At 37.6% G+C, this 13,281-nt stretch overlaps 2 protein-coding genes across 8 annotated transcripts; both read left to right on the plus strand.

The window, feature by feature from the left end:
• Nucleotides 1–891: 891 nt before the first annotated feature.
• Nucleotides 892–5,931, plus strand: LOC113290036 (ubiquitin carboxyl-terminal hydrolase 12-like). 7 transcript variants are annotated; one of them, XR_003331333.1, is made up of 14 exons: nucleotides 892–1,208; nucleotides 1,562–1,617; nucleotides 1,707–1,896; nucleotides 2,390–2,455; nucleotides 2,774–2,836; nucleotides 3,035–3,127; nucleotides 3,216–3,341; nucleotides 3,504–3,566; nucleotides 3,660–3,755; nucleotides 4,053–4,116; nucleotides 4,315–4,465; nucleotides 4,577–4,719; nucleotides 4,983–5,185; nucleotides 5,271–5,931. XR_003331333.1 is itself a non-coding variant. In XM_026539514.1 (13 exons), exons 1-12 carry the CDS (start codon nucleotides 1,161–1,163, stop codon nucleotides 4,674–4,676), a joined length of 1,116 nt encoding a protein of 371 aa, XP_026395299.1. In that variant the 5' UTR covers nucleotides 892–1,160; the 3' UTR covers nucleotides 4,677–4,719; nucleotides 5,271–5,931. The 7 variants fall into 7 exon arrangements, 1 of the variants encoding a protein (XP_026395299.1); XR_003331334.1 differs by having other exon boundaries at nucleotides 4,318–4,465; XR_003331335.1 differs by having other exon boundaries at nucleotides 4,056–4,116.
• Nucleotides 4,952–5,908, plus strand: LOC113291766 (MATH domain and coiled-coil domain-containing protein At3g58210-like). The gene is made up of 2 exons (XM_026541262.1): nucleotides 4,952–5,185; nucleotides 5,339–5,908. Exons 1-2 carry the CDS (start codon nucleotides 4,952–4,954, stop codon nucleotides 5,906–5,908), a joined length of 804 nt encoding a protein of 267 aa, XP_026397047.1.
• Nucleotides 5,932–13,281: the final 7,350 nt, after the last annotated feature.

Here is a 13,281-nt window from a genome sequence, read left to right on the forward strand (position 1 = left end):
TGTTAAAAGACCAAATTGCCCATACTAAAAAACCATGCGGACCAAAACATATTAAAAAAAAATCAAAATCTTTCTTCTACACTCCAACTATACATGTGAAATCAGGAAAAAAAAAAAAAAAAAAAAAACGAAGAATCAAAACGAACCAAAAGTCGACAGGGTATTTTTTGTCGACCTTGCCGACTAAAATATAGTCGGCAGGGTATAAGGTTGAATACCATGCCGACTTTTCATCTATGAAATTAGCAGTTACAGGGTCGGCAAGATATCCATCTCTATACCTTGCCGACTAATCATGCATTTGTAATACCTTCTCTGTATGTCAAAATCCTATAGTCGGCAGGGTATTTTTTTATCGACCTTGCTGGCCATAAGTTGTCGGCATGTTCTTCATCCACAGACCTTGCCGGCCGGATATAGTCGGCATGTTCTTCATCCGTAGACCTTGCCGACTTTTCATACTTTAAGAACTGAAAATGTTGATTCCTTCTATAATTTTGAGTATAAAATCGCCCAACAGCTCTACAATCCCATATTTATAAGTGTTTGGATAGTACGATTTCATTTCCTTTACAAGTAGAATTCTTTAAAAAAAAAAAAATCTCAAAAATCTACCCACATCCATGAGTTCAATCTAAAATAAAAACTAATTTCAAGATTTTAATCAACTAATTAAATTAATCATCATAATCACATTTATTAGTGTTAATTAATTAAAGGTAGATTAGCCATTTCTGTAAATATGTGGATAAGGGGCTTTGTATTTTACTTCAAAATGACCTTATTTCGTCTCATTTGGTATACCCAATCAATCAAGGTTTTTTTTGTTTTTTTTGCTAGGAATAAATAGATTTTATTGAATTATGGAGAACCACACTGCAGAGTTGAAAATTCAAGGTCTTACAAATGCTACAGACTTGAACCAGTATCCCAAAAACATTTATTTAAGACTGGTGAATGTGCTTTTTAAGAGATCGATGAAAAGAATTGCTTCTTGTTCTTTCCGTCTGTCGATTTATTCTATACTTTTTAATACTTCTGAAACCTCTTCTGTAGTTACCTACAGAGTACAGTAGTTAGGCAGAGAAGAAGAAAAACCCGGGAATAAATACTTGAACCCAGATATCTTGGGTGAAATCTCCATTTGAGTGACGGAATTCATGTCTCGGGAGTGGGAGAAGAAGCAAATATTTTACCCAGCAAAACAGGTAACCATCTACTCTCTGTTTTGGTAGTGTTAGGGTTTAGTCCAAACCCTAACTCACATTAACACAAACCCTAGTTGTAATGTTTCCGTCATCCTTCAATGTAATTATTGCTGATCAAAAGTATACAATGAAGTCATTTTAACCAGCATTTACATACAGTGAACTAACACTTCTCATTTACAGTCTTCTTATACTCAATTTAGCTGCTCAATTGATTATTATAGCTTGTCTTTTTCGAAACAGCAAAATTTATTTACACTGAAGTCATTTTAACCAGCATGTACATACAGTGAACTAAGACCTCTCGTTTACAGTCTTCTTATACAATTTAGCTGCTCAATTGATTGTCATAGGTTGTCCGGTTCCGGTCTTTGGATAAACACGAGGAAGATGCTTTTACTCTAGAGCTGTATGTACTAATAAGTATATCTGAATCCTCATTCATTTTATTTGTGAAGATTGTTTTACTTACTTTTATCATCATGTAAAAATTTCAAGGTCAAACACGATGAAATGTCACGAGGTTGAGAGAAGAGTCGCTGACCAGCTTGGTTTGAATTATCCAACCGAAATCGGCATGACCAGAATCAGACTTACATCTCACAGCTATCACTCTGACCATCCTAAATATGAACCTGAGAGATGTGGAGATACAAGTCTGTTGGATATGTTGGGTCACAAATTTAAGGTAACTCATCTCTTTCCTTAAGTTAATTTATCAATTAGAGAAACCAGTAAATTCAACGAGAAGCTAAAACACTTAATAATGGTTTTTTTTTTCCCAACAGAGGTTTGATATCCTATATTACCAAGTTCTGGATACCCCTGTAAAACAATGGGCCCTAACTATGAACATTCCTTTCTATCATGCAGCCAAGGATGAAGTGAGAAAATTTATTACATCCGAAGATTCTTTTAGTAAGAATTAAATATGTAAAGACTGTGCCTCTCTTCTAAAACTTTTGATTCTTTTATGATTAGTTGTCGGTTTAGAAAGTCAAAGGTAACTTACTCAACTCAGTTCACTTCTGATCCCATCGTTTCTGTAACAACATGTTTTTCTCTTCTGCTGGGACTTTGTGTTTATGCACTACATAGGGTTCATTTAACAGAGTACTGATTGGTAGCGGTTTAGAAAGATGTACATGTGCTAACTGATTGGTTGAAACATTCTGAAACAGGTTCAGCTATCTCGTCCAAATGCAGAACTTGGATTGCTTTTAGTTCGCTCTAACAGTATCCAAAAGGTACTTTGTCTGTCGATTATACTTCCATAGTTACCAGAAGGTGAAAGAACACAATTTCTGTGTCCTTGTATGTTTTCTTAATTTTGTTCAACCAATGGAAAAATCCTTTTCAAGGGGGTTTTCCTTGACAAATTCAGTTGCATGACTGCGACTGTTAAAGGAACCTATGAAAAATAGTACAAGATTATGTATTAGAAATGATGTATGTTGCAAGTTCACCTTGTGAGGTGGAGGTTCCAACTAATATGGATTAGGATCTCTCATTCATTTTCGTCCTTTGATGCTTTCTTGCCCTTGATTTGAAATCACACATTACAGATTTACCCGCTTAATGAAAGTTTTGACAAACTACCTAAAACATGGTCGTTGCGTGCAGAGGAGGCAAGTTATTATCTGTGTTCCTAGTGTTTTATTACATTATTTAAGTTCTTTTTGGGACTCCCTTCATTCCAAATGTATACTTTGAGCTTCATTTTTCCCTTTCAGTTGCTTGCTTTAGTTTGTGTGATGATATATGCATCTAGAAATATGACATCATCATGTCTTTTAGCAGATTTTGAACTTTGCTTATTTTAACAGGTTTTAGAGGGAGAGAAATATATAGGTCCTCGTGACATAATGATCCAAGTTAATCACGTCAACAAAGAAGCATTTAAACGAAAAATGAAAAAGGTGGTTAGTAAATACAAAGTGAAGTTTCAAAATATGGTCTATATTATTTACATCAATGCCTTTTTTGTCAATAATCGGTCTTGTTCAGTATCCATATAATGGCTGTAACTCTGGACACCCTTTTCTCCTCGTAATCCATGAAGAAGAGACTTTAGCTGACATCAAACTGCGCCTACATGAGAAGTTTCAAGTCCCTGATGATGAGTTCTTCAAGGTACTTTCTCATTGATGATTTAGCTCGCGTGTAGAAAGCTATTCATCTGGGTCAAACACTTCATTCAATGAAAGTCTCAATAGTTTGCCATGCCACTTGAATATCATCTCCTCAATATGATTAGTTCATGCCCTCAAGTTAGGCTTATTTTATTTTTCTCAGTGGAAGTCTGCACGGGGTAAATACTTTCAGGACTCTGACATGTTATTCCATCACTTTGAGCGGGTGAGTTCATCCTAATCTAGTATATTTGTTTAGTTTTTTAAATATTGATAATTACTGGGAGGGAGGTTTTTGTTTTAACCATTCACTCCCTAGGTGGATGATTGGTTAAATAAAGGAAGTTCGCACTTTCCCAGTCTTTGCCTGGAGCACTCTTCCAATTCCTGGAAAAGAACTTCTGCATCAAATCAGGTAATTGCCTTATACACATACTCATTTGTGTCAGTTTCAGTACAATCATTTGGTAGATTTCCTTCGCACTGGTTACTTTCGTAGCCCAATCGGATATACACATTTTCCTTTGCAAGGTTAATCTACTCACAGTTCTTGAAGATATAACACCATCATTGTTGTGTTGATTAAGTAGCAGTTTGTTATAATTCTTTGGTCTAGCACAATTTTATTGCAGAGTAATTCAGAAGGTTTCACTATATCAATAAAGTTATTAATATATTTGATTCGATATTTAAGTAGTTGTTTGTCATGCAGCAGCAAGAGGACGAGCTTATGGTGGTGCATTCACGTTACGTTCCGGGTCCCAAGCTGATAGAAGGTATAAATTTTCAGACTCCATATTTATAGCTTCAATCTTCATTTAGATGCAAAGCTTCAGTTTGCTAGTTGAAATTATCTTATCTTTTTCACATGCATATTTGGTGCAATTATATTGTTAATTAAGTTTGTATAGCTTTCGATTCAATGAAGTAAGGCTTTCTAAGAGTTCTTCATGTTCATGATTGTTCTTCAAAAGCAGTGAGACAAGCAGAAATTGTGAACCCAGCGAAGAGTCTTCCAATCAAGGATTCGTCATCTACAAGATTTGTGTGGACAATCAAAAACTTTTCTAAGTTGGACGCGCTGGAATACTACTCTGATGTTTTCTCTGTCAGCTGTTGTGAGTGGTATGTTGGCTCTCTCCTCATTGTTTACTTAATTTGGTTTACTGATGCGAACCGGACATTTACTAACTAAATGAACTCTTTCCTGCTTGGATTTTCTGTTCTTTTCATTAGGCGAGCAATGATTTTTCCAAAAGGAAACATTGTGGATCACTTGTCAGTGTACCTAAACACTGCAGACTTGACTAGTTCAGTGTATGCAGAGTTCAGTTAGGCAGTCGTGAATCAATCCCATGCCAAGCACACATTCAGAATAGGTACATTGTTGCTTATATGTGTATTTTCTGTAATTCGAAATCTCGTACAGTATCATAAATTCAGCGATTGTGCCATTAAAGACCTGGTCTAGATTGAAACTTGTTAGGAAAAAAAAATGTACAGCACTCATCTTTCTCAAAGAACAGTAGAAGACACATTCAGAAACTTCTGCTTATCTTTATCATTTAGGGTACTTTAACTATCTTGTCTATCTATACATTAATAGAAAACATGGGTAACTCCGGCCTTTTGAGTATTGCAGATACACAACATGAATTTTCTCCGAGACAAAGTAGTTGGGGTGTTGCATCGTTGATTCCTCTTAGTGAACTCAATGATCCTGGTAAAGGTTATATCATAAATGACACTTGTATAATTGAAGCCAATGTGTCTGTTGTTCGACCTATAAAAAAACAAAAGCTTGGGGTCCCTTTTATGGAGAAGTCCAGTGGCAATTTTATAAAGGTTATGATTGCATTCGGCCTCTCTTTGTTTGTTGCATTATAGTTTGTTTCGTCTTCCTAATTGAAGAGTAATGTACCCTCTGCAGAATAATGCGCTCTCAGGCAACTTGAAGGAAATTCACGCTGAGGTAATACTGGAGTTTTGAAAGTCGAGGCACCAGATGCAGAGACGCCAAACGATGTTGCAACTATTGAACCATCCGAACTGTTAGGAATAACATCTTCTTTGCTCGAGTATCCGTTAGCTGGTCAACTGTATGAAGAGCCTCAAAACATTCTAGATGAGAACTTTGAAGAAATCGGAGGCTTCAGTGTTTTGAGGACAGTCATATGGCTAAAATATGGTCACATTGCTTCTAGCCATGCTCCAACATCTTCCTTATATTCTGCCGACATCGCATTGGTGACAGATATAATGATGTTTGTCATTGATATGAACAACACCCGTTTCTCTAAGATTTCTCCATCAAGGATCGACACATGGGAACGTAAGCTAAGGATGGCTGAGAAGCTCGAATTCAATATCAAGTGGCTTCGTCAGCATTTTGAGGTTATTAAAAAGGTTTTCTATGACGATTATCAGTCTATGCAGGCAGAAAAGGCACGTTTTATCCAATTAGAAGATGAATTGAAGAAGGCACGAGAGACCATATCTGCTATGGAGATTGAGAGGGAAAAGTATTTAGAAAAGGAGAACCGATATTTGTTTGATGGGTCTTTGTAGTTGTAGTGTTAAGAAATAAGGAAGAAAAAAAAGAAATCCAAACGAAATTCTGATCACCGGAAAATAAACAAATTAAAGTACGTAACAGTTAAATGCTCCAGCTACACGCGAGTAAAAGCAAAATCACCGCTGGATTATGGTGAAATGCACATTATTATGACATTATGAGATTTTAAAGATGGCTCAAACGACAAAGAGCCAAATGGATTCATTGCGGAAATACACATTAGCGGAAATGCATTACGTCAGTGCCAACGTAGCACTCGCACAGATTCACAAAGCATCCACTACTGCGTCACTCTCAACGTAGGAGTCAAAATATGTACGCTAGCTAGGTGGTTGGCTTCTACTTTCTACTAATAATGGCTTCCCTTTCCCTTCATCTTCATCTTTGGACTGCTTTCTCAGTGTTATATGCAATCACCAGCTTCTTTCATCTCTTTCAGAAATTTCAAGATTACCCTTTCATCAGGTATTTCTCTTCTATTTATATTATTTGTGAAAACCCATCAATTATAACTCTTAATTTGGTTAATCGGTGGATGATATATTGGTTCAATGTTTCGATATTCGGAAGGAAAAGAATAACATTGATTCAAAAATTTGAGACCAGTTTTTGAGCTTAGAACTTACTATATGATTTCAAACGTACGCCTTCCACATTCCGTAATTTTGTTTCAAGAGATCCATCATCAACATTTTGCGCGGTAACTTAAGTCCGTGAACCTAGTCTGCGAACTTGAGAAGGTTATATATCTAAAGATGATTTCTGAACTTAAACTTAAAAAGACTAAGGAATGCAGTTTGCAAACCGTGGCTATAAAAGTTCGTGAACCGATTCAAGTGAATCAAATCATCTTTGCTTCAATTGTGTCTTGTGTAGTACATGAGATTTCCTTGCAATTGAACAGCTCTCTAACTAGTTCATTTTGAAGTTATTTGAACTAGTTATGGTGAAGAAGAACATTGTTGATATGAAATGCTCATATGGCTAACCATTTGGTTAACTATTATTGAACCAACAAGTGCATACGTTTGGGTGCGGTTAACAAACCTAGAAGCGTGCATTTCATTTGTGTGTAACAAGCTAAGTTTTCGATCTAACGGTTGAGAAATATTAGCTTGAATCTAAATCAGGTTTTCATCTAACGGTGAATATTGATTGCTTTGTTACCAAGGTAACTTGGATTGCAAACCCTGATTTGAAAGACTATATAAGGGGAACTCTAGTATTTGTGTAAAACTAATCCCCACACCTTACGTGTGATACTAGTTTGTGTGCTAGAGTCGGTTCTCCTTTAACCTTTGGTTTTCTTCTTCTAAAACCAGGTTAACGACTAAAATACTTCATTGGGATTGTGAAGCCAGACGAATACTACTTTTATCGTAGTTGTGTGTATTAGAGCATTGCTTGGTCGAACTCGCATGTCATGCTATCTCAAGCATGTTTGTCAATGTTAGTGATCAAAACTATAAGTCTTGATTTCTAGTCTATTACAGTTAAGTCTCGGACTAGGATAGAAAGTGTAATTGAGCTCAAGGACTTCATGGAGATTCATCATACAAGTAGAAGAACTACTAAAGGAACCGGTGGAACTTCTCGACAAAAAGGTATGTGGAAACTTGAACTTATCTATCACTCAAAAGTCTATCTACTCTATCTCCTACTCTTTGAGACAAGAAGTCGTATGTTATATATATAGACTTGATTATACACATTTAGTATTTTGAGCCGAGTATACCTCGCCTATCTATATCTCGAAATATGAGTTGGTAAGCTTTTCGCTTTAACCAAGTTTATTTTTACCATGTGACGAAAGTCATGATATGTTTCAATCCTCTTGAAAATTGCTTTGACGAGAAATGGTGTAACAACTATATAACGTCCTCTAAGAATGTTTCAATGATTGTAATGAGAGTTTAGATTACATAACCAATGGTGGACATAAGCATTGTTGTGGAAACACATTTATGTATAAGTCCTATTCCTTGAACCAAAGTTTGCGAACTTTGTTGATCAAGAAAACCGGAAGAATGGCGTGAGCCAAGTCCGCAAACTGCCGAAGTTCTCACACCCGAGAATTTCTGATGGAGTTGACAAACTACTTGCGTGAAACTAAGTCCACGAACTCAGTCCGCGAACCGGCGAAGTTCTCATACCCGAGAATTTCTGCTGGAGTTTGTAAACTCTGCCCGGTAACTTAAGTCTGTGAACCTAGTCCGCGAACTTGAGAAGGTTATATATCTGAAGATTATTTCTGAACTTAAACTTAAAAAGACTAAGGAATGCAGTTTGCAAACCGTGGATATAAAAGTTCATGAACCGATTCAAGTGAATCAAATCATCTTTTTGCTTCAATTGTGTCTTGTGTAGTACATGAGATTTCCTTGTAATTCAACAACTCTCCAACTAGTTCATCTTGAAGTCATTTGAACTAGTTATGGTGAAGAAGAACGTGGTTGATATGAAACCTTTGGTTAACTATTGTTGAACCAAAAAGTGCATACGTTTGGGTACGGTTAACAAACCTAGAAGCGTGCATTGTCAAGTGTGTGTAACAAGATAAGTTTTCGATCTAACGGTTGAGAAATATTAGCTTTCGCTTGAATCTAAATCATATTTTCATCTAACGGTGGATATTAATTGCTTTGTTACCAAGGTAACTTAATTGCAAGCCCTGATTTAAATGACTATATAAAGGAGACATCTAGTATTATGAAAAAATAATCCCCACACCTTACGTGTGATACTAGTTTGCGTGCTAGAGTCGTTTTTCCTTTAACCTTTGGTTTTCTTCTTCTAAAACCAGGTTAACGACTTAAAGAATTCATTGGGATTGTGAAGCCAGACCGATACTACTTTTTTCGTAGTTGTGTGATCTGATCTTGCATCTTCTATCTACGAGTACAATTAGATTGATATCTCTGATAGGCAAGATATAAAAAGTAATCACAAACATCTTCGTCTCATTGTTTGTGATTCCGTAACATCTTATTTCGCTACCATATGATTAAGATTGTTGTGAGGTGATTGATAACCCTAGGTTGTTCTTCGGGAATATAAGACCGGATTATCAATTGGTTCCTGTTCACCTTGATTATTATCAAAAGACGGAACAAAACCTTTTAGGGTTTATATGTGAGAGACAGATTGATCCTTTGATAGACTTGTCTGTGTGAGACAATTTGTTTATTGTCAAAGCCTGCGATTTTTGGTCGTAGCAACTCTTAGTTGTGGGTGAGATCAGGTAAGGTAATCAAGTGCACAGTATCCTGCTAGGATCAGAGGCGTAGGGAGTATAACAGTACCTTGGATCAGTGGGAGACTGATTGGGGTTCAAATACAGTCCAGTCCGAAGTTATCTTGGAGTAGGCTAGTGTCTGTAGCGGCTTAATACAATGTGTGTTCAATCTGGACTAGGTCCCGGGGTTTTTCTGCATTTGCGGTTTCCTCGTTAACAAAATTTCTGGTGTCTATGTTATTTCTATTTCCGCATTATATTTGTTTATATAATTGAAATAATACAGGTTGTGCGTTTGAATACATCAATTGGAAATCCGACCTTCGGTTGTTGATTGATATTGATTGATCCTTGGATATTGGTCTTTGGTACCATCCAAGTTATTCCTTGTATTTGATTAGAACTCGCAGTTCTTGATTGAGTAAATAAAATCAAGAAGAGAGGTATAAACTCGTTGATATACTTTTAATTGATTGAGTCTTGTTGATTCTCTTAAAAATATATTCGAGTTTGTCCATACAGATTGCTAAGCGAAATATTGGGCGGTGTTGTTAGACCCCCGCTTTTTCAATTGGTATCAGAGCAGGCAAACACGTTCAATACCTTACAAGTCTGTGTTTGTAGCGATCTGACTCTATGGATAAGTACATCTATGATAATGCAACAACGGTTCAGAGCCACTCACGTGAGTCTCAAAGGGTTGAAACTTCTGAGAATAACTCAAAAACTTGTCCATTGACTGAATCTGCTTTCCAGTGGAAAAAATCTCTTGAGGAACAGTTGGATGATCTTTCAGATGATAGTGATTCAGAAGAAGGACAAAGTATTGATGAGGAAGTCTCTCAATATATCAAGATGTTTGATCGTGTCTTGAAAGAAAAGAAGTAAACAACCTGCTTGAGTAAATACATGGGTCCTCTTTGTCAAGAAAACAGAAAGTTGAGAAAACTCTTTAAAGGATATGATGGTGGATATAAACTCTTACAATCTATCGTTAAAGATCGTGAAGAAGATGTACGCACAAAAAAATCTAAATGTGATTGATGAGTGCTAAAAAGTGCATATTTCTATATATTTTTCTTGGCATTTAACTCATCTTTTGTGCATTAATTCTACATTTTATCCCATATTATGTATTTTCATTGTTTTCAAGAATAAATATTTTTCTTACTTAATTTTGCATTTTTAGGTAATAAATAAAGTTTGGATGAATAGCAGAGCGGAAAAGAGCAGAAAAGTAGTGAAAAGCCGGGAAGAATTACGCATGGAAGCCGCAAAGAATGGAGCGCACGTCCTAAAAGCTAGGAATGGGCTCAAGAAGGAAGAATTATTCTTAAAGAAGATATGGGCTTGGCATACCCAAGGCCCAAAACCCTTACCCAAACCCATTTTCTATATCCATACCCGCCTCCATTCCCGATCGTCAGATTGGATCGCATCTGCATCCTACGGTCGCTTCTTTGCTTGCGCATCAAACCTCGATACTTCCGCTTAACACTACAACACCTAACTCCATCTTGGGTCGTCCGTTTTGCTACATCCCTTCATCCGACGGTCGCTCCACGCTTACCTCCGTATCGCCGTTGGATCCACCTACCATCTTCCCATCCATCGCTCCTTGTCGCAGATCATCAAACTTCGCTGAACCTGCTTCACACCCTAGCAACCGAACACCTACACCCCAAACAAACAGACCCTAATCCCATTTCCATCGAGCTCTTCTTCCCCTTCTTCCCAAAATTTGCAGAGCTCTGCAACTCCATCACCTCCACCAGCTACACCTTCTTCTCGAACCACACCACCACCACAACCACCCAACAACACCACGACATCTCTCCCTAGCCTAGGCTTCTTTCCAAATTCACATCTCTGAACCCTAGGTGTGGGTTTGACAAGAAATCTCGAGCTAGGGTTTCACCAACAGCGAGGAGAAGACAAAATTGAGGGCAGGAAAAGCTTCAGAAGAGCAGAGGGGACATACCCAAAGCATGGGTCGAGCTCAATTCAGGAAATTGGTGAGAGAATTTGATTTTCCCCAAAAAAATTAGGGTTTCGAATTAGGGTTTTATAATTTGTTGTAAGCTATAAAAGGGAAGTGATGTAGGATGTTAAAGGTTGTTCTTGGTTAGCCGAGAAACCCCCTAATTGGGTTAATTTAATTCTCAATGTTAATTTAATTTCACTGTTAATTTTTAGGGTTCTTCTTTTGCAATTTTCATTCACTGTTTAGTAGTTTAAATGTTGTGTTGTTCCTGTTAAATGTGTGTTGTTTAAATGTGTGTTGTTTAAATGTGTTGTTTAAATGTGTGTTACTGTTTTGCCATTGTAGTTTAAATGTGTGTTGTTCCTGTTAATCATATTTAGTTCCATTGTAGTGTTAATTATGTTCTGAGTTCACTGTTGAGGCTCAGATGAAACCTTAGTGCACTAATGAATGATGAATTGCTAGGAAGGCCTGTTTTGCTTGAGTAATGGGAAGAAGTTGGTGCTCTGATATGCCTGTGATTGACTGTGCTTTCAAAAGACAGTCAATGCTAGGGGCAAATCAGTGAGCAAGCTGATTCTCTTCCCATTCTAATTGGATGCTTAAGTTTTTGCATTGTTTAGCTAGGACACAAGGGTGGATTCAAAGCCTTAGCTTAACCCACATTTTGTTTTCACAGTCACTTGCAACTTAACTGTTTTGTTACTTCTTCTCCTCCCTGCCCTTGGCTCACAGCCTTGGTTTCTTTGGTTTTGTTTCCTGTTTTGTCACTGTTTTGAATCTCTTATTTTGTCAACTGTTAGCTTCTCAAATGTTAGGATTAGTTTACTATTGTGTGTCAATGCTAGGTTAGAGCCTTAGAGCATTGAGTTGATTGAGCAGTGGGGAGAAACTAGTGCTCACTAGTGACTGTGAGCAAGCTGGTTCTCTTCCCACTCTAGATGAATGCCTAAAGCCATTGCCTTGGCTTTGCTTTTTTTCCTTTTTTTTACTTCATTGTCAGCTTATCTCCACACTCCTGCCCTTGGCTTGTAGCCTTGGTTTGCAACTATCTCTGTTTTGTTATTACTTGGCTTGCACTGTCACCATTGCTGCTTTCTTTCCTTTCTACTACTTGCTGTGCACCTGCTCCTGCTGTGCCAGCCACCACTGCTGCTGCAACCTGGTTTCCACTGCTGCTGCTGCAACTGAGCTTGGCTCACAGCACAAGCCCAGTTCAGTCCACAGTTAACTCCAAAGGCCTAGTTACTCTCAGGTCAAAAGCTAAGCCCAGGAACAAAGCCCAAAAGCCCAAATCCAGCCACTGTTTGGTTTACAAGCCAACTGAGTTCAAGGCTCAGTTCAGTTCACTTGAACCCAAATTCATTACATTTCCAAAGGCCCAGATCCTTGACTGAATCCAAAGCCAAGTTCACAGTTCATTCCAACATCATTCAAAGGCCCAAGGCCTAAAGCACTTCACCATTACAAACAAACCCACTAAGCCCAAAGCACAATTAGAAGCCCAATAGCAAATTTAGAGCCCAAATAGCTAGAAACTCCAAACACACCCAGTCTCTGTGGATCGACCCGTACTTGCACGAGCTACAACTGACGACCGTGCACTTGCGGTATTACTGTAGGCCCGTTTTCATTTCACTTCAATTTTATACGCTTTTCCGGGTCCACCAAGTTTTTGGCGCCGCTGCCGGGGATTGGTGCTCTGTTTTTCTTGTAGTTTTATTAGCTATTTTTGCATTTCACTGCATAGCATTTGCATCTGCATCTGCTTCACTTCATTTGCTGTTGGTCCTGCTGTTCTGAACCAGTTTTTCCTCTGCTGGGACGCCACCAAGGAAAAGAACCAAAGCCCAACTGGGTTTTTGCAACAATATCAGAGCAGCTGGGCTGTGCTAAAAAGGTAAACCCATTCAGAGAACCCGAATTGTGGGCTTCCAATTTTTAATTGTGGGCTTGTAATATTAAAGCCAATTTTTGGGCTTTTTATTTTCTGTTGGGTTTGTAATTAATTTTTGTGGGCTTGTTTGTTTAATTTGTGGGCTTGTATTTAATTTTTGTGAGCTTGTTTAATTTGGACTTGTATTTTGTATTCTGGGTTTTTAAACCCAGTTGAGCTTGTAACCGATCACGCTAGGTTAACTCGTTAG

Source organism: Papaver somniferum, chromosome 6 (genome assembly GCF_003573695.1).
Source record: "Papaver somniferum cultivar HN1 chromosome 6, ASM357369v1, whole genome shotgun sequence".
NCBI classification, from domain to species: Eukaryota; Viridiplantae; Streptophyta; class Magnoliopsida; order Ranunculales; family Papaveraceae; genus Papaver; species Papaver somniferum.